The sequence below is a fragment of the Myodes glareolus genome, chromosome 22 (genome assembly GCF_982192425.1).
Source record: "Myodes glareolus chromosome 22, mMyoGla1.1, whole genome shotgun sequence".
NCBI classification, from domain to species: Eukaryota; Metazoa; Chordata; class Mammalia; order Rodentia; family Cricetidae; genus Myodes; species Myodes glareolus.
In genome coordinates, this window is record NC_142047.1 from 11,920,006 (window position 1) to 11,940,053 (window position 20,048).

The window sequence follows — 20,048 nt, forward strand, 5'->3', positions numbered from 1 at the left end:
GGCTGGGGGCTCCTCTCAGCCCCCTCGCTGACCTCCCAAACAGCCCGCTTTCCAGGATGCCCGCGCACAATCCTCCAAACCCTGTCATCTGACTCTTACCGCCAGCTCCCGCCCTGTCTCCCGTCCGCCCACCCGCGCAGCTCCGCAATGGTTCAGCCCGCCGCCATTTAGACCAAGTAAGATCGGACCACTGAGCGCACCGGGAGGGGGAGGCCGAGGTTCGGCGGAGGGATCCCTCCGGAGCGTTCCGACCGGAGGCTCCCATTGGCCGCGAGTGTGGGATGCCGCCGCTGATTGGTCCGCTCGGGACGCCGACCCCGCCCAGGTACCGGAGGCCGAGAGAGAAGCCGGGCCGAGTTTCCAGAGGACCGAACTGGGCGCGCGGGGTGGCGGCGGCGCAGGTGAGTGTCCCCGGCCGGCGGCGGCCTCCCGGGCATGGAGCCGTGACGGCAGGGTGGGGCTGACCGCGACGAGACCCCAAGGACGGACCCCCTCCCCGCTGGCCGGGGCCTCCGGTCCACCCCTGCCCTCTGCACCCGGGACGCTCCCTATTGGTGGTGGGTCCAGACCCCTCCCGGGCCCCTGCCCAGAAGCTGGCCCGCGGGGATACCGAGACCACCAGGCCCGTATAACAATAACAACCGAGTAATAGTTTGGATCCCTCCCCCGACTTGCTAGCCCGGACCCAGCGCTTTCTCGTCAGACGCTTTCGGTGCACTGCACAGAATCAAAACAGCCTCCTGGGAGGGGCTCTTAACTTCTTTTAGAAGTGAGGCACCTGGGCCAGAGAGGTGGAGTGACTCACTCAAGGTCACACAGGTAGTGAGTGGCCGGTGGGGGATGAGGGATCCACGCCTTTGAATCCAGAAACTAATACCAGAGATAGTCCCTGATCAGCCCCTGGACTCACTGCACACCGCCACCCCCATATTCACTTCAGAGCCATACCTGCTGGGTTTTGCTTCCCTCCCCGCGCCCACAGGTCACTAGACAGCTTCCAAGTTGCCCTCGTGTCCCTTCTCTTGAGCTGGAGAGGCAAGGCCCAAACACCATGGGTCCTTGAATCCCATACCCTCTCTACCCACCCTGTCCACTCTACTGCGAAGGAAATGCCTGGGAGTGTAGAGGCCGGGTATCTGGGGTGCTGGGCTTCGGCGGCCCAGACCGGGCGAGCGGTGCGTTCACGCCCCTCAGCCCCCGCCCCGGAAACACTGGAGAGAGGAGACCTTCAGGATCCGGTTTTTCAAGAATGAATCAGAGGCCTCCTGCCCTCCCCAAAGCAGTACTGTGCTGGGGGGTTAGGAGGGAGGGACGACAGGGGAGCAGGTGTGGTGTCCCCTAAGCCAGGTGTTATCTGAGCCCCAGGAACCCCCATCCCTGCTTCCTGTTCCTCCCACTTAGCTTTTCTGTGACTGCGGGTGGGGCTTGCTCAGTTTCAGGCCCTTCTTGGGATGAGAGCGCTGGACTCCGGAAATCCATCCAACCCACTTCCCTTCAGCTCCTACAGACAGTGGGAGGTGCTCATAGCTCTGCAACGGTCATGGTGGGTCTTGGGCCACAGTCAGTTAGGTATAAGACATTCTAGAGTTCAGCTCTTGGGGAACCCTAGGCATCACATGCCAGGCAGGTGCTCTACCTCTGAGCTACACCCCCATCACCTACAAGGACTAAGCAGCCACTGGGCCAGGCTCCATATTTTGCTTGGAGGAAACTGCCCTCCAAAAGCAGGATAGATTTCTCTGCACTCTAGAGGGGAAGAGGCCACAAGTTTCCATGGGCAGCCCTTGCAGATCTGTGTGCTCTCAGAGAGCGTCACTGGGCAGGGACAGATCTCACAAAGTGTAGAATAACTGGCACGGGACTAGAGATGTGAGTCTGGGGGAATCTGGGGTGCCTGGTACACAGGACACGCTTTTTAATTTTCAAGATCCCTATATGGTGGGATCCCTTTGTGAGGTTAGAGACAGATGACAGATGCTACCTGGTTTGCATTTTAAAATAGGGACACGGGCTGGAGAGACAGAGTGCATGCTGGGAGTGCGATTCCCAGCACCTACATGGTTTACAACCATCTCTAACGGTAGAGCCTTCTGACCTCTGCAGGCACCCGGCACCCAGCAGTGCACAGATGGACATGCAGCAAAGCCCTCATACGCATAAAAAAAACTTTAAAAATAGAGACACAAAGATAAACAACAGCTGGGATGTTGGGAGATGAACAGCTAAGTCATAGGCCCGAGTCCTGTGGGGGCTGGGGCAAGCCTACTGCCTGGAGTTGTCTGGAATAGCCTTGCCAAGTTAGGCACTTGGGTGCCCCTGGGCCAGGGAAGGAAGAATATAACAGTAATAGAGACTGGGGCAGTCTGGAGGTGTGGGTCAGCAGTACAACCCCTGCTGAGGATCCAGCAGTGAGGGGTGGGGGAGGGGAGGGGCCGGCAATAGAGCACCTTCCTAGTAGATGAAAGGTTGGAGCTTTGTCTCTCACTGCAAATAGTGACACTTCTAACACTTCCTGACGTGTCGCTGGAGTACTGAGCAGGTGCCGTGCAGCACACCCCGAGACACACGAACTCTGCCACATTTTCAGATGGGAAAACTGGGGCCTCATGAAGTTGAGCAACTTGACTTTGTCTGTGCCACTGGTGAGTGGCAAGGGAGCTTGAATCCGGGCCACCATACTACAGTTCGGGGTCTGTGGCATTTTCCTCAATGCCTTGTGTCACTCACCAGAGGGCACACAAAAGCTAGACTAAACCAGAGCCTTGAACATGTACAGAGACAGAAAGGAGGCCGGGGTGTGGGGTTCCAAGACAGTGAGGAAAGACAGTGCATCAACACGACATACACCCTAATAGTGCTCCGGGAGCCACCCCAGGAGCACACATGGTTTCCTCTGATTGAGCTCAGAGGGGTTAAGATACTTGCCCTAAACCAGGCAGTGATGTGTACACCTTTAATATCAGCATTCAGGAGTCATAGGCAGGCAGGTCTCCAAGTTCGAGGCCTGCCTGGTCTACAGAACAAGGACTGGTGGTCTAGAGAGTGTACTGGGGGTGCCGCTGCTGTTCTCTGCAGTGAGTGTGGTGACATAATTTAGAGGACATGTCTACGTAATTCATTAGAGTTTACCCTTGTCTAGTAGCCAGAGAGTGACTGTACTATACTGGGATACAGAACTATGGACAGAGAGATGAAGGAACCAGTAAAAAAACTAGTGCCCAGAATATATAAAGAGTTCTCACAAATCAGTAAGAAAAAAGTCATCCAAGTAAAGCCGAACCAGCCAAGTGTGGAGCAGGCCTATTTAACCCAAGGACATGGGAGATGAGGCAGGAGGATCTTCATTTGAGGCTATTGTGTAGTACACAGGGAGATCCTCCTCAGAAAAGCAAAAGAAAACAATGCAGTGGCCAGGTAGTCCATGGAGACGGCACTTGGTAAAGAGCTTGCTGCGCCAGCTGAATTTGACAGTCAGAACCCACATGGAAATGCTAGGCATGGTGGCTTGCCGTTGTTACCCAGCACTGGGGACAAAACAGGAAGACCTGTGGTGCTCATTAGCCAGCTAGTCTAATTGGAGAGCGCAGACCCTGTCTCAGAAAGACAAAATGGGGCTGAGGATATGGGATAACTTAGAGGTAGAGCACTTGCTTAGCATACTTGAGGCTGGGAGTTCAATTCCCGGTACAAGAGGGGTGACCCTGGAGACATGGCTCAACAGTGCAGAGGCTGCCACCAAGCCTGTGACCTGAGTGTAGAAAGGGAGAACTGACTCCCACAACCTCTGCACACTGTGACAATACACATGCACACAAATTCTTTTTCTTTGAGATAGGGTCTCATGTAGTTCTGGTTGTTCTAGAATTTGCTGTGTTGGCCTGCCTAGCCTCAAACTAATAATTTTAAAAAGCTTTTATTTTATGTATGATTTGTTTTTGTTTTTGTTTTTTTTTTTTTTTTGGTTTTCATGCATGTCTGCACACACAGGGCAGAAGAGGATATCAAATCCTCCCTAGTACTTGAGTTGGAGGCAGTTGTTAGAGGCTATGTAGGTTCTAAAATTCGAACTCAGGTTTTTTTTTTTTTTTGAAGAGTAGGTAGTGCTCTAACCATTGAGCCGTCTCTTCAACCCCAATAAAATTTTTTAAGCCAAGTGATGGCACTTGAAGACCAATACCCAAGGTTGACCTCTAACCTCCACACGCACCTACATATTCATGGGAATGAGTGAGCACGTACCCAAGGAGCACAGTGAGGGCCGGAGGCAGGGCTCAGCAGCTGTGAGGGGTTCCCAGCATCTGTGTTCTGCTGCTTACCACTGCTTGTAACTCCATCCCTAGGGGATCTGGTGCCTTCTGCCTCTGCAGGCACCTGCGCTCAGGTGCACATAGCCTCATGCAGGCTCATACCTATATAAATAATGCAAACTACAATCTTAAAGAAGGTGGGTTGGCTCAGTGAGTAAAGGCACTTGCCTCCAAACCTGAAGAGCTGTCTTTGACCTCCGGGACACACCTGGTGGAGGTAAAGAAGTAAGTCAGGCACGTCCCAACAGACGCTGACAATATGACATGCCTACATACACACAGAGTAAGTCAGCAAACCGAACAGTTAACAGGCAGTCCACTAACAAGCCAATCAGGAGCATTGAACATTATAAAAAGGTGTTGGGCACCATTGATTCTCCCATGTGCAAAAGCAAGCCTCCAGCGAGAAGACAAGTGGTGCCTCCCTGCCCAGGCACTGCCCAGAACAGGGTGAGGGCCATGGCGTGGGGCTTGTGCTCTCCTGGGAGATGGCCAATCTTGCCTCTCCTCCCTCAGCCACACAGGGCCCTCACTCATCCAACATGGTTTCGTGTGGCTGTTCTGTCCCACATACTGAGGGTGCCAATGGTGACACACAGATCTCTCCCCTCAGCGGACAGTGGACAAAGACATAAAATGCCTTTCCCTGCTGAAGGGCATGAGGGAGGGTGCTGGACAGCAGAGGGAGCAGCCCTTGCAAAGGCCCTAAGACAGCTCAGAGGCTGAAGGGAAGGCGCTGTGACACGGGTTGTGGTTCCTAAAGGACAGTGGGGTTCCTGGCAGAGCAGAGCAGAGGTGACTGACTGGAGGCTAAAGGATGCCTGAGGACCCAGAGGCAACTGTAGTGTAGGCGAGTGGGGTGGGAATGGAGCCTGCAGGGTCAGAAGAGGAGTGCATGGCAGTGAGCAGGGAACCCCCAGGAAGATGTGGTTCAGCCAGCTGGGTTCCTTTGTACCTGCATTGCCCCTCAGGAGAACAAATCTGCAGAACACAGGAAGTCCCTAGGGCATGGGAAGCTAAAGAAGAGGGTCAGGAGTTGAAGGCAAGCCTGTGCCTCTTGGTGTGACCCTGCCCCAAGATAATGAGATGAACTGAGCTGATGTACTCCTGTGTTCCCACTCAGAAGGGTGAGGCAAGAGGATCACAAGTTCAAGGTCAATCTTGGCTACCTAGCAAGTATGGGGGCAGCCTGGGCTACATGAGCCCCAGCGAGGCGGGTGAAATGTCACTATGGATAGTTGTCCAGGCCAAGCAGCTTCTCGGGGGATCACAAATCAGTGTGGCTTGAAAATGAAGTCAGGCTGGGTGCGAACCAATGATGGTTCACCTTGTGTGTGCAGCCTGGTTCCATCCCATCCTCCTGCTACAGGTGAAAGGCTCTGCCTCCATTGTCCTCTCCTCCCCCTCCAGCCGCACTATTCAGAGTTGTGCTGCGTGTGAACTGCTTTACCTCAGGGCCTCTGCGCTGTCCACGTTTTTCTAGCACGCTCTTGTCCCAGACCTTTGTGTGTGGGAGGTCAGAGAGGGGCGCTTCTTAAACTGTCACACGGCCCCACTCCCTGCTTCAGCACCACACAGTTCTGGAGGGGATGGTCAGCTCCAGCCAGCTTACTGTACCTCTTGTAAATAACTAGAAAGATAGTCTTCTCCCAGAGACACAGGCCACAGCAGGGCCAGAGCTCAGCAGGCAGCTGTGGGCAGGGGTTCACCCCTTTTGCTCCCTTAATACCTACTGTGTCTGCAGCATAGCGAACAGCTGTACAATTGGATGTAGTGTTCCTAGTCAGGGGTCTGTTCAAGTAAAATGGCTGAGCATGGTGGTACATGCTGATAGCCTAAGCTACTGTAGACTGAGGCAGGAGGACCACGAATTCAAGATTAATCTGGATAATATGGCAAGACCCTGACTCAGGAAAATAAAGGTGGGCAGTGCTGGAGCATGCCTTTAATTCCAGCACTGAGAAGACAGAGGCAGGTGGATCTCTGTGAGTTTGAGGTCAGCCTGGTCTGTGAAGTGAGTTTCAGGACAGCCAGAGCCAGTTGCTTCAAAACAACCCTGTCTTGAAAAACCAACAGAAAAAAGAAAAATCAAATCAATAAATAAAAATGAATAAAATTAGTCATGAATATAGTAAGTACCACCCCCAAACAAGTTTGTTTGCAAGAGAGAGGGAGAAAGAAAAAGGGGACTGGGCTGGAGAGACAGTTACAGGTACTGCTGCTCAGGTGTGAGGACCCGAGTTCTGATTCCAGGACCAGCATAGCTGGGGCTTGCTGGCCGCCAGACTAGCCAAAGGGAAGTAAAAAGCCCTCCCTCAAAAGGAATATGTGGACAGCAGTAGAGGATGCCATGTGGCTGCTTCCTTTGACCTCTGTGAACACAGAAACATACACATAAACATGGTAGCCCACACTTTTTTGGCAGGGGTGGGGTGGGTGTGAGACAGAATTTCTCTAGGCAGCTGTGGCTGTCTTGGAAATTATAACCTCAGATTGGCCCTGAAGTCCAATATATAGATCCACTGACCTGCCTTCTAAGTTCTCACCTTCACACATGTGCATGTATGTACAGTAATAGTATATTTTTCAAAGGAAGAAAAACGGAGATGAAAACAGATACAGAGGCCAGTTTAATGACTCAGCAGGTAAAGGTTCTTGCCACCAAATCTGGCCTGAATGTGTGTGCGCGCCTATGTGAAAGTCAGAGGACAACCCCAGGTCAGTCCTCCTTTTGACCTTGCTTGAGGCAGAACCTCATTGCCCCCATGTACCAGACTAGCTGGCCCATAAGCTCCTCAACATTCTGTCTCCAGCTTTCACGATAAGCCTGCTGGGATTACCACATCTAGTGCTACGTGGGTCCTGGGGATTTGAACTTCAGTCTTCTTATGTACACTGAGCTTTCCCCACTAAGCTCTCCAGCCTGGCCTCAAGTGCAGTTCTACCCAAGTCTGAATCCATACTGCGCCGCCATGCCTGACTGGTGCTTTTCGCTCTGGCTGCGTTTCCATTGCACCTTGTCAGAGAGTCCATCCATGCTGTCTTAGTCACTGCTGTACTGCTGTGGGGAGACTACGATCAAGGCAACTCACTAAAGCAAGCATTATTTCAGGGCTTACTAACAGTGTCAGAGGACGAGTCCATGAGCATCGTGGCAGAGACCGTGGCGGGCATGGTGCTGGCACAGCAGTGAGAGCTTGCATTTTGTTCAGAGACAGCAAGCGGAGAGACGCTGGGCCTGACAGGTGTTTGACCTCAGTGCCCACATTTCTCCACAAGGCCACACCTTCTAACCCTTCTCAAAACAGTCTGTCAGCTAGAGACCATACATTGAAATATGTATGAGCTTGTGGGGGCCGTTCTCATCCAGACCCCCACAGTTGCTGCCGCTGGGGAGACATGCAGCGTGGTGCATTACCACCATGTCAGCTGTTGCTGGTCGCTCTGTCAGGAGCTGTAGTGCTCGGGAGAATTGCTCCAGTAATTAATGTTTCTGTGCTGATGTGTCACGTGCTACTTCCTGTTAGAACTCATCAGCCTGCCCTGTCCCAAGGGACTTGGCAGGGGCCATGCGCTGTGTGCTTTGAGGGAGAGACTCGAGGGTTTTGTTTCCTGTGTGTCACACGTCTGCCCGTGCAAATGTGTGTGCCAGCCTCAGGTGTCATTCCTCAGGAGCTGTCCACTGGGGTGTTTCATGTTATTGCATTTGTTTATTTTTGTGTGTGTGCATATGTATGTGTGTAGGTGCACATGTCACAGTGCACACCTACCATGTGGGTCCAGGTACCAAACTCAGCTCTGCAGGCCTGATGGCCCCTGCTTTTGCCCACCACGCCATCTCGCCAGTCTCCCACCTTGATATTTGAGACAGGGTCTCTCACTGGCCTGGGACTCAAGCACATCGCCAGCTCATCTGGTTTTTATGTAAATCCTAAGGCTCCAACTCCAGTCCTCAGAAGCACTTTGCTGACTGAGCCATCTCCCCAGCCAAAGGCTAGGAAGTTTTTGTACATAGCTTTAATGAGTGCAGCTGGTAGAACAATGAAACCGATGTGGTATCCGTCTATCTTCCAGCTCTTGAGAAGCTGAGGGCAGGAGGTTGTAGGTTCTAGGCCAGCCTAGAGTGTAGAGTGAGACCCTGTCTCAGAGTGTGTGCTCGTGCATCTAAGTGGGTGTAGCTAGAGCCGATGCCTTAAGGAGTTCTTGAAGGAGGGCTGAGTGAGGTCACAGCAGGTGGTGTGGGCTGTAATAGGTACCCACTGCTGGCAAGAGACCTGGGCCTTCCTCTGCATATGGCCCCCACTGTGCTGCACCCCAGCATCCAGGTAGAGCCAGCCTTCTGTTCTGGATGCCCAGATCAAACCCACTAGATGGAACACACTCAGGGAGGTTGTGCTGGTATATCCTACATCCCAGCTACTCCAGAGGGTGAGGCAGGAAGATCACGGGTTCAAGGTTATCCTGAGCAGCAAAGAGATAAATGTCTGAAAATAAAAAGGAGCAGTCTGGGCATGTGGCTTGGGTACATATGTACAAGGCCGAGATCCAACCCCAGCACAGAGGGAGGAAGGTAGGATTGGTTGATTTGGGAAGAGCCTTGCACCTGTGCTGAACATGGACAGAATTTTTTGTTATTACCCCTTAAACAATAGAGTAGAACAAGAGTTTTCATAGATTTTAAGTCTAGAGCTGATTCCTGAGTATGGGAGGGGCTGCAGCTCTGTGGCCAAGTACTAGCCAAGTCTGTACAGTGCAAATACAACACAATTTTATACGGGGCTGGGGGGTGCTGGGGGCAATATTCTGGAGGTATCCTGGAACCCTTGCCTAGGAGCCATGAGTCATGTCGTCAGGGCTGGGCTAAGGCCCAGTGGTGGCCCGCGTCCCCAGCCTGCACAGGGCCCAGTTAAGGATATCTGCTCTGCAGATCATGGCAGTGTTGGCTGGTGTTGGTACCATGTGGTGGTGATGGTGGCACCCAAGGCTGTCACGCAGAGCATGAAGCCCAGTTCCCTTTCTGCAGGTCTCCTGGCCGAGCCCCCACTTCTGGCTGCTCATGCCACTGGGACTGGGGCGGCGGAAAAAGGCACCACCTCTGGTGGAAAATGAAGAGGCGGAGCCAGGCCGGAGCGGACTGGGAGTCGGGGAGCCTGGACCTCTTGGTGGAAGCGGAGCAGGGGAGTCCCAGATGGGCTTACCCCCACCTCCTGCTGCCCTCCGGCCTCGCCTTGTATTCCACACCCAGCTGGCCCATGGTAGTCCCACAGGCCGCATCGAGGGCTTCACCAATGTCAAGGAGCTGTATGGCAAGATTGCTGAGGCCTTCCGACTACCAGCTGCTGAGGTACAGTGGGGCCAGGGTCCCCTGAGAGGAAGCCACAGGCCTGGGTGTGCTGTGCATTCTTGTTAATTGGGGGTCAGGTGCTGATGCCATCTGCTCACCAGCAACCAACCCCTGAATCTAATAAGCATGGCTGCAACAGGATTCTTAGTTCGTGTCTGGCCTTGAGAGACTGGTACCCCAGAAGGTATGTAGGGGTGGGTTTCCTACCAGGCCTTGAGAGGTTTGTACCCCAGTAGGTTGTAGGGGTGTGGATGCTAATTTCCCTTCAGGTCTGGAGTAGTCTGCAGCCTGGTAGGTTGTGGAGGATTGGTGACCACAGGTGGTAACTGGGTTTCCACGAGGCATTAGGCCTGTGCCCCAGAGCACAATGGGAACTGGTAGTCAGGAGCAGTTTGTATTTCTTCGTGATTCACTGGAGACACGACCCCAAGACAGAAGCAGAGAAGCCACAGGGAGGGCAGCAGTGGACTGAGCATCAAGTGGAGACAGGTGGAAGGCTAGGTGGGAATCTGGACTCCTTCATCCGTCCCCCAGCATTTACTGAGTGTTCACTGAGTTCTGCTCATAGCACTTGATGAGCTAGTGGACCTTGCCCTGGCTCTGGGTGTCACTGTTCCCTGGGGTAGGTATCTTCTCTGGACTCCCCTCCTATCCCAAGTGTTAGGAAGGGGACCCAGGGAGGAGGGGACGAGCTTCTTGCCCTACCCCTGCAGGTGATGTTCTGCACCCTCAACACCCATAAAGTGGATATGGACAAGCTCCTGGGAGGCCAGATTGGGCTGGAGGACTTCATCTTTGCCCACGTTAAGGGGCAGCGCAAAGAAGTGGAAGTATTCAAGTCTGAGGAGGCACTGGGGCTCACCATCACCGACAACGGGGCCGGCTATGCCTTCATTAAGGTGCCCGGGTGGGTGGCACACCCTTAGTCAGTGGTCAGAGTCTGTAATGGGACCTCAGTGGAGCTTCCAGAGCTGACACCTGCCCCTTCACAGCGCATCAAGGAAGGCAGTGTGATTGACCACATCCAGCTCATCAGTGTCGGTGACATGATTGAAGCCATCAACGGGCAGAGCCTGCTGGGCTGTCGGCACTATGAAGTTGCCAGGCTCCTCAAGGAACTTCCCCGAGGCCGCACCTTCACCCTCAAACTCACAGAGCCTCGGAAAGCCTTTGGTGAGCAAACCTTGGACCACCCACTGGGATGACCTTGAACACGTCAAAAATATGGTTTGCAGTACTGGGAACCACCAGCAGGTGGCACCCAAACTGCAATGAAAAGTGGAGCCTGCCCCACCCTACCCTAGAACTGGGTGCTGGCTGGCAGCCCAGCCTGAAGGAAGTTGCCCCCAACACTGTCCAGCCCCCTCAGCCTGGAGAAGTGAGGCTTGGCTGCCCTGCACAACTCCCATGCCCTGCTGCTATTTCTATTTGGCTTCACTAACTCTCAGGAATGGGCCTGAGGCGCCCCTGGTATGGGTAGATAGGACTGATCTGGGACCCAGTAGTTATACCCACCCCTCCCCAGCTCTCACCCCTTCAAATAGATTGTCCTGGATTCTCTTCTAGCTTCTTTTATGCCTGACCCCCGCTACCCCTCTCCATTTATGCAAAGTCCTGTCTCCTGGAATCCAGCCCCTATCCCGAGGAGCCTGCGGAACCTGGAGACAGTGAGAGGCGGTAAAGCTCAGCTGCCTGAGCGCAGTACTAACTATGCTGCAATTCCCGTAGATATGATCAGCCAGCGTTCAGCGGGGGGCCACCCTGTCTCCGGCCTGCAACTGGGCACTGGCCGAGGGACCCTCAGACTCCGATCCCGGGGTCCTGCCACAGTGGAGGATCTGGTGAGTGAGCCACCTTGGGCCAGTGACAGCATTCTCATTACCTGAGGGACTCTGGACACCTCTGCTTAAATTTGCCTCCTCCCCACTTTGGGGCCTTCCTTGGGCAAGTGAGACTTGGTTTTCCTACTGTAAAATAGGAGTCCTAGTAACTTCCTGTCAGAGAGAACCTTAGTGATGCAGACAAAAACCACATCTAGGCATGGTCTCTGAGGCAGGAGGATTTCGCATTCAAGGGTAACGCAAACCACAAGAGCTTGTCACCAGAAAGGAAATATGTGAAAGCCAGCCCATTGTGGACAGGGACCTGTAATCCTAGATACCTGGGAAGCTGAGATCTGAGGGTTTAGTGTTCAAAACCAGTTTGGGCAACTTAGAATTTATCTCAAAATAAGAACAATAATATCTGAACGTTGGGGCTGGAGAGACGGCTCAGCAGCTGAGAGCACCTGCTGCACTTGAAGAGGACCCAGGTTCAGTTCCCAGCATCCATACTGGGCAGCTCACAAATGCCCTTAACTCCAGCTCCAGGGCATTCAGCGTCCTCATCTGACCTCCTCGGGCGCACACATAGTCACACATGCAGGCAAACACTCCTACACATTAAATAAATAAATGTAAAACATAGCTGGGGGTGCAGTCCATTGGTAGAGCTGTTGCCTAGCATGTGTGAGGCCCCGGGTACTGTCCCCAGCACCGTAGACATTCACTCTAACCGCAGTCTGTTGACACTGCTGTGCTGTCTCATCCCCTCCACAGCCATCAGCCTTCGAGGAGAAAGCCATTGAGAAGGTGGATGACTTGCTAGAGAGCTACATGGGGATCAGAGACACAGAACTGGGTGAGTGGGGGCACCCATGCCTGGAAGGTGGGAGCAGGCTTCCAGGTCTCATCCAGGCTGAGTTGAGCCTGCACCCTTCTGTCCCTCATGCCATCTGTGTCCATCTTTCTCCTCCCTGATAGCTGCCACCATGGTGGAGCTGGGAAAAGACAAAAGGAACCCAGATGAACTGGCAGAGGCTCTGGATGAACGGCTTGGTGACTTCGCATTCCCAGACGAATTCGTCTTTGATGTCTGGGGGGCCATCGGGGATGCCAAGGTTGGCCGCTACTAAGACTGGAACTGAACCTGGACCTTGAGATAACCTGGGCTTGACCTAACTGAGACCTTCAGAAGGGGTCCCACAGCCAAGACCTGAGCATCCAGCTAGGGCACATAACCCAGCAGCCTGAGGATGGCATGGGGTAGAAGTGGCCTGTGGTCCTGGCCCTACTCCGATCACAATGGTGCCCAGCCTGGTTGGGGTCCCCGGCCACCCCCTGGCGGGTTCCCCACCTACCTCAGCAGAGTAAGCGTGTGGGGAGGGACGAGCACACTGGGCAACCAACCACCTCTGTCCCCAACACTTTTCCACTATCAGCTGGCAAACTGCCCCTTCCTGTCTCCTGAGCCTCAGTTCTGTTCTAGGTTTCCCTACCTTACTTTTTTGCTTTGTTTTTCAAGACAGAGTCTGATGATGTGGCTCTGGCTGTCCTGAACTCACTCTGTAGACCGGGCTGGCCTTGAACACACAGAGATCCGCCTGCATCTGCCTCCCAGTGCTGGGATTAAAGGTGTGCACCACCATGTCTGACTCGCCCTACTTTCTTGACAACAGAATTACAGAAATGGGGCACAACCCTCCTAGTAAAGGCAATACTACCACCCCCTTCAGCAGCTCCCTGAGAGGAGCCCCTAAGTTGGATCCTGTTACCTCCCCTTTGAGTGCACACTGCTGTGAACCCTGGTTCCTCATCGTCTCCTTAGACAGTGCCGGAGGGAGGGGTGAGCAAGGCAGTGGGCTCCTGTACCCCACTTACTCTCTTGGATATAGACTCTCTCTGGGAACTGTTTGGCTTTGGGGTAGAAGGGGTGGCGGGGAAAGAATGCTGCAGCTGAAATCTATCTCCTGGATTCCAGATTGAATTAAGAGTTGGCTGGCCCACAGCCCCCTCCCCCTGGCTGGCCTGCAGCCCCTCCCCCTGGCTGGGGTCCATCAGGCCATGAAGCTCCCAGGCAATGGTAGGGATTCTGGCTTACTTGAGGTTCAGACCTGGTTCCCCACTCATCAAGGCCTCCCTGTATGAGGAGACTGCAGCTAACACCTCTGTGGAGCCAGCAAGGCCTGCTGCCCTTCTGCAGCACCCTGGGTGAGGCTGGTTGTACTTTGGACATAGGCATCCATGGCCCAGTGCTTCGCAGGGATATAAACCTGCCAAGCTTGTTTTGACAGTCCATTTCATCCTAGGATTTAGGAAGATCAAGGAAAGGGTAGGGTGGGACCCTGGCCAGACCTGGAGAGCAGGGAGAAAGTGAGGGAAGCCAGGCCAGAGGTCCCTCTCCAGCACCCAGGAGGAATGTTTGGGGGTGAGCCCAGTGGAGATGCTGCAAGAAGGCTGAGCAGGACTGGCTGCCTGACTCCAGGCAGGAGATGCAGACTGGATACCAGACATTTACATGCACATGCCGGCCACTGTCAGAGTGACTTGCCATCCCTGACCACTGAGGTCACGGCCTCACACGTGCTAGGCTGTGCTCTGTCGCTCAACTATGCCTCAGGTCCTGCACTGGGGTCTTGCATGTCTCTGATAGGAGCTGCTGGGGATGTGTGGCTTTGTTGAGTGGATAAGGGTTGGGTCCTCTGAGTTTCAGGGAGCAGTGGGGTGTTGAGTGTGGTCATGTAGCTGTGTCCAGTGTGTGCATAGGTCTCGGTGTGTCCTTGTTTAGGAATTGGTAAACAGCTAGGCCTTAAGAGTGTCTAGAGATGTGATTATGTGACTCAGGCAGGGCAAGGTCTGGGTGCCCATGTGCATTGGTTTGTGGGGGAATGTCTCCAGGAGGCGTGCCCTAGGACTGTAACAGACTTACAGTGTAAAGTGCAGTTTATACCCTGTGCTAAGGTGTGGGCAAACATCCGTCCCAAGGGGTATTTGGGGGGTACCAAGGGAGTGGATGTTAAAGTCAGCAATGGTGGGAGCTATCCAGTGTTTACTTGCCATCATGACTGATTGGACAGTGACTGCACGTTCTGCTTCTTAAGACGTAAAGTGAGGCTGTAACTGTGGGTGCAGGATGTGGTTCAGGTGCCCTATGAATTGCTTACCCCACCTTAAAGCAGGATGCCCATACTAACTTGACTCCTCTGAGCCATTTAGCCACCTCCCTTTCTCCAAGAATGAGTCCCTGTTGCCCTGGTCCTGCTCACCTACATCCACCCTGTGAAAACCTCAAAGGCTTAAGGGCAGACAACATTGCTGGTTCCCATCACACAGCTAGTTCCCAAACGCTTAAACCCAATGGCGATAGCACCCCACCCCACCCCCATGAGAGTGTGTAGACCTCCCAGCCTGCCCGAGGCGATGCTCACATTTTCCAGTGTTTAGATTTTATCCACTTTATTAATGAGGCAGGCAAGAGGCCCGGGTGAGGGTGTGGGGGGTTGCTTCTGCCTCACTGGGAGGAGGGGGTCACAGAGACCAGACCAATTCAGAGAACCTCAGTCCTTGGCGGGAAGAAACTGAGCCCAAGTGATCCTGACCATTGCCAGCAGCAGAGGTTTCGCCCACTCACGGCTCCCAGCCCCAGCGGGCAGACATGCATGGGGTGGAGCAGCCCCTGGAGGCCAGTGGGGTGCGGGTGGAGGCGGCTCGGAGCCGAGGAGCCGCCCCAGGAAGAGGGAGCGGCCTGCTGGGAGCCAGGGAGCAGCTGGCGCTGGCAGCAGGAGCCTAGTTCCGGGCCATGGGGATCCTGCATCCTGAGCAGCACTGGGTAAGAAGCCGGGACTTGAGGGTCGGTAAGCAGGGAAGAGGAGAGCATTGAATGATGGTCTATGGCCATCCTGGTCTCACTGTGTTCATGCTCTCAGCCCAAGGCTGACTGTCCATCTGTTATGTCTGCATGTCTGCTTTAGCCCTCTCAACTAGAGAATGAAGAACAAGCCAGAGGCTGGTTCACAGTAGGAGTATGGGGTGGGCATCTGAATAGGGCAGTGCCAGACTGCTGAGAGATTGCCATGGAGACAGAGAGGTGTGACTCTGGCAACAAAGACGGGACTCTAGAGAGGTGGGCCCATGGAGTCCAAGAGCACCGAAGATGGGCCCATGGAAGCAGGGAGGGGTCTGTGGGAACAGGAACGTGGAGGCAAGAGATGTGGCTACGGGGCATAGTGACCTTGGAGCCCAGAAATGAGTCTTTAAGTATAGAGATGGCTTGTTCCGGGAGAGATGAAACTGGAGATCAAGAGTGTGTCCCTGGAGACAAGGACATGGCCACTGGCTATAGTAGTGGAGCTGTTGGGATAGGGACGTCAAGGAAGAAAAGATGACCAACAGCTGGTCGTGGTGGTGTGAGTCTTGAATCCCAGGACACAGGTCTCACAGGCAGGTGAATCTCTTTAAGGTCAGCCTAGTTTACACAACCAGTTCTGGGGACAGCCAAGGAGACTTAGAAAAAAGGAGAGGAGAGTGGACAGACATGGTGAAGGTTGGAGTTGGGTCAGAAAGGGGTCAGGGTCTATTCCATGAAGCCATGAACCAGGAATATGATGCACTACAAGGTGGGGAGGAGGGGAGATGAGGAAAGATACTAAGAATGTCTGCCAGATCAGTCGAGTCCCCGGAGCAGTAGACCGATGTAGGGGCAGAGTGAGGACAGGCACAAGGGATGGGACAGTGACAGATGAAGAGGGATCTGAGATGGCGCAACCAGGGTCGTGTGGAGGTGCCCTAGGCACAGAGCCCACATTGTTACATGGATCCTGGTGGTGGTGGGACCCTAGCCTCACTGTGTCCTCCTCTTATCTACCTAGCCCTCTTGGCCACTGATATGAGCCCGTGTGGGCTTAACGTGAGCCTAGCGGACGAGGCAACAGCGTGTGCAACACCCAGGGTCCCCAACACATCAACGGTGCCCCCAGGCGATTCCGGCACATCACCGGCGCTGCCTATCTTCTCCATGACCCTGGGTGCAGTGTCCAACGTGCTGGCACTGGCGCTGCTGGCGCAAGCTGCAGGTCGTCTGCGGCGGCGCCGCTCAGCTGCCACTTTTCTGTTGTTCGTTGCTAGCCTGCTGGCCATTGACCTGGCAGGCCATGTGATCCCGGGAGCACTGGTGCTTCGCCTGTACGCTGCAGGACGTTCGCCTGCTGGCGGGGCCTGTCATTTCTTGGGCGGCTGCATGGTCTTCTTCGGCCTGTGCCCACTCTTGCTTGGCTGCGGCATGGCCGTGGAGCGCTGCGTGGGTGTCACGCAGCCGCTGCTTCATGCGGCGCGCATGTCAGTGGCCCATGCACGCCTGGCACTAGCCGTGCTGGCCGCCATGGCTTTGGCAGTGGCGCTGCTGCCGCTAGCACACGTAGGTCACTACGAGCTACAGTACCCTGGCACCTGGTGTTTCATTAGTCTTGGACCTCGTGGAGGTTGGCGCCAGGCATTGCTTGCTGGCCTCTTCGCCGGCCTTGGCCTGGCGGCGCTCCTTGCGGCACTCGTGTGCAATACGCTCAGCGGCATGGCGCTCCTGCGAGCCCGCTGGAGGCGTCGCCGCTCTCGACGTCTCCGTGAGACCACAGGCTTCGATGATCGCCAGCGCTCCGAAGATCGCCGGCGCTGGGGGTCCCGGGGACCACACTTGGCCTCCACCTCGTCTGCCTCATCCATCGCTTCAGCCTCCGCCACCCTCCGTAGCTCCCGGGGCGGCGGCTCGGTGCGCAGGGTTCGCGCGCACGACGTGGAGATGGTGGGCCAGCTCGTGGGCATCATGGTGGTGTCGTGCATCTGCTGGAGTCCCCTACTGGTGAGGGGCAGCCGCTCCTCCAACCATACTCCTTCCTTCCCCCTCCTGGGCTCCGCCCCCTCATCACCCCGTCTACACAAAAAGCCTTACCCTTCTTCTGTCCCTCTGTCTTATCCCTCTGCTATCCCTGGCTCTACCTTCGCCCTCTTTGGATCTTTGTATCTTACTCCTATCCACTCAGGCTTCTTAGTTCGTCCCTCAGCTTCATTCATTTCTAGCCTTCTTCCTCCCTAGCTTTTAATTTTATTTTGGTTTTTCGAAACAAGGTTTCTCTGTAGCTTTGAAGCCTGTCCTGGAACTATCTCTTGTAGACCTGGCTGGCCTCGAACTCACAGAGATCCGCCTGCTTCTACCTCCTAGTGCTGGGATTAAAGAGTGCGCCACCACCGCCTGCCCTCCCCAGCTTTTTTACCTTTCTTTTGTCTTGTGTGCTAGCAAAACGGGTCTTCTCTAGCTAGATTCCGCACTCACTGACGACCTTTGCTCAGTCACTCTCCTCCCCACACAGTATTTGCCCTGAATAGCCCGCCCCACCCCTTCTCTCACACCTGCTCATGCCTGCTTTTCTCGCAGGTGTTGGTGATGTTGGCTATCGGGGGCTGGAACTCTAGCTCCCTGCAAAGGCCGCTGTTCCTGGCTGTGCGCCTCGCGTCGTGGAACCAGATCCTGGACCCGTGGGTGTACATCCTGCTGCGCCAGGCCGTGCTGCGTCAACTGCTTCGTCTCCTGCCCCTGAGGGCCGGTGCAAAGGATGGCCCAACAGAGCTGGGCCTAACCAAGGGTGCCTGGGAGGCCAGTTCACTGCGTAGCTCCCGGCACAGTGGCTTCAGCCATCTCTGAGTGTGCCCAGAAGCTAAGCCAAACCACTGGGCAGGGCTCAAGGGTGTAGAGAGCCTCAAACACTAACATGGGTGATGTGTCCTGTGTGGCGGGAACACACACTGTGACCGCTCATTGGTGAAAGAGGCTCCACCCAGACGAGTACAATTCTAACGTTGGCCACGCGGTGGCGCAGACACATTGGGATGTTCCAAATATCAGAGGTGGGATCCTCGGGTCAGCAGCTCCAAAAGCATGCGCACTACACTGAATTCTTAGTTCTGAGATCAGAGATTCCCCACAAACGCAGGAGGTTTTGGGTCCACTTCCTGTGTCTGCCACTGCCTTGCAACCAAGCATTCTCCTCATTTTGGTCTCTGTTCTAACCCTGTGCCCACTACCCCAATGTTCTCCAACACAGCCCTTGACACCGTAATCATCCCCACTAATGCATGTTCCCAGCTTGACCATTCAATTGAGCCCTAGCACAGCTCTGTCTCCGCTTTGTCTGCCTGCCTCCATCACCTGCTCCAAGAACACCCCACCCCAGATTGCACACAGAGACTGAAAATGCATGTATGGGGTAAACCCCAAAGGCCTTTTTAAAACCAAGAACTCTTGGGCAAGGCAGGAGCTTGGGGCTAGTAGCCTCCTGCCACAAAGTCGAAATCCCGGAAGGCAGCTTGCTCCGCAGCTGTGAGGGGTCGGGCATCCCGGGGTGGGCTCAGCGTGGGCGCCTCCCCAGTGAACTCCTCATCGAAGTTGCTGACGTCTGTGCGCCCCGAAAGTGTAGGCACAAAGGGTGGGGGCAGGCGACGAGCCAGCAGGACATCCCAGCCCAGCGTCTGTGGAGAGGGGGACAGAAAGTCATGATGGAGGATGCGGGGAAGTCTGGAGACCAGCAGGAAGTAGACAAGGTGCAGAGGGACTAGAGCTCAGATCAAGGGAGTCTGGGGTAGCTCAGGTTAGCCCTGTAATGACATGGGCCTGGATTAGCAGTGGGAGTAAAGAGGGGGAATGAGAGGTACAGACAAAAGGAGGTAACATTTGGGAGGAATCATGGCGGCCTCGGGAGGGCAATAAAACTCTTGAGATGGAACAACTAGATTCGGGGTGGGAATGAATGGGGAGAAACACCCAGGTCCTTGGGGTGACTGACAGGGTGAGGAAGGAGTCTGCTCACCCTGAAAAAGGGCTGTTTTTTCACATCTTCTGCGTCCCGCTCAGTGGCTCCCAACCTCCGCTCTGGGTTCCTCCGCAGCAGCTGTGAGACGAGGCACATGTCAATGTGTATCTGAGTCCTGTGCCTCAGAACCCTTTTCTGCCTACCTTGCCCTTTGTGGTAGGGGTATGCTTACCCTTCTCATTATGCCAATGGCCTCTGCTGACAGGAAGCGGGGATAACGAACCTCATCGTTGACAATACTGTCAAAAACCTCCTCCTCATCGTCCCCAGGGAACGGAGACTGGAGGGCAGAGAGAGTCAGGTTGAATAAGACCCCACTTTTAGTCAGTCCAGCTCATCCAGTACTACCCAAGGGCCCCACCCCTACCCCTGGGGGTGCCCCAGAGCTGGCTTACAGAGGGTAAGTATCTCGCTTTAGTTACAAAAACTGAGATCAGAGAGGCAAAGCTAACATAGCAGGAGCAGATTCCCATCCCATGCCGGGGCACATGCATGTTCTCTACAGGAAAAAAAAGGAGCCTAGGCCTCACCTCCCCAACCAGCATCTCATAGAGCAACACGCCCAGTCCCCACCAGTCCACTGCTCGTGTGTAAGATGTGTCTGTCAGCACTTCGGGCGCCAGGAACTCTGGGGTTCCACAGAATGTGCTGGTCCGGTCTCCATAGCCCATCCCTGGGTGGGGTGGAAAGCAAGGCCATGTGAGCCACCAGTGGCTGGGGGCGG

The 20,048-nt window shown here is 54.6% G+C and overlaps 3 protein-coding genes across 6 annotated transcripts in view; 2 read left to right on the forward strand and 1 right to left on the reverse strand.

Annotated features, from left to right (window-relative positions):
* Positions 1-255: 255 nt before the first annotated feature.
* On the forward strand, positions 256-13,116 carry Gipc1 (GIPC PDZ domain containing family member 1). Its single transcript, XM_048444524.3, has 7 exons — positions 256-401; positions 9,331-9,651; positions 10,365-10,550; positions 10,644-10,824; positions 11,380-11,492; positions 12,249-12,330; positions 12,453-13,116. The coding sequence occupies exons 1-7, from the start codon at positions 282-284 to the stop codon at positions 12,602-12,604; spliced, it is 1,155 nt and encodes a 384-aa protein (XP_048300481.2). The 5' UTR covers positions 256-281; the 3' UTR covers positions 12,605-13,116.
* A 1,809-nt stretch (positions 13,117-14,925) lies between these two features.
* Positions 14,926-18,636, forward strand: Ptger1 (prostaglandin E receptor 1). Its single transcript, XM_048444525.3, has 2 exons — positions 14,926-17,319; positions 17,893-18,636. The coding sequence occupies exons 1-2, from the start codon at positions 16,279-16,281 to the stop codon at positions 18,157-18,159; spliced, it is 1,308 nt and encodes a 435-aa protein (XP_048300482.1). The 5' UTR covers positions 14,926-16,278; the 3' UTR covers positions 18,160-18,636.
* A 73-nt stretch (positions 18,637-18,709) lies between these two features.
* The window catches only part of Pkn1 (protein kinase N1), a 29,513-nt gene continuing 28,174 nt past the window's right edge, over positions 18,710-20,048 (reverse strand). For all 4 annotated transcript variants that reach the window (XM_048444523.3, XM_048444520.3, XM_048444521.2 and 1 more), the window contains 4 exons: positions 19,855-19,997; positions 19,497-19,604; positions 19,322-19,402; positions 18,710-18,983 (listed from right to left, as the gene is read on the reverse strand). In XM_048444523.3, coding sequence (XP_048300480.1) covers positions 18,780-18,983; positions 19,322-19,402; positions 19,497-19,604; positions 19,855-19,997 — 536 coding nt within the window. In that variant the 3' untranslated portion in view covers positions 18,710-18,779. The remainder of the gene's footprint in view (positions 18,984-19,321; positions 19,403-19,496; positions 19,605-19,854; positions 19,998-20,048) is intronic.

Bases quoted from the DNA above. Each gene is read 5' to 3' on its own strand.
- Ptger1 (XM_048444525.3), top strand. From the start codon at position 16,279: ATGGATCCTGGTGGTGGTGGGACCCTAGCCTCACTGTGTCCTCCTCTT. The intron at 17,320-17,892 runs GTGAGGGGCAGC...CTTTTCTCGCAG, and splicing joins TCTGCTGGAGTCCCCTACTG to GTGTTGGTGATGTTGGCTAT.
- Gipc1 (XM_048444524.3), top strand. From the start codon at position 282: ATGCCGCCGCTGATTGGTCCGCTCGGGACGCCGACCCCGCCCAGGTAC. The intron at 402-9,330 runs GTGAGTGTCCCC...CCCTTTCTGCAG, and splicing joins GCGGGGTGGCGGCGGCGCAG to GTCTCCTGGCCGAGCCCCCA. The intron at 10,551-10,643 runs GTGCCCGGGTGG...GCCCCTTCACAG, and splicing joins CCGGCTATGCCTTCATTAAG to CGCATCAAGGAAGGCAGTGT.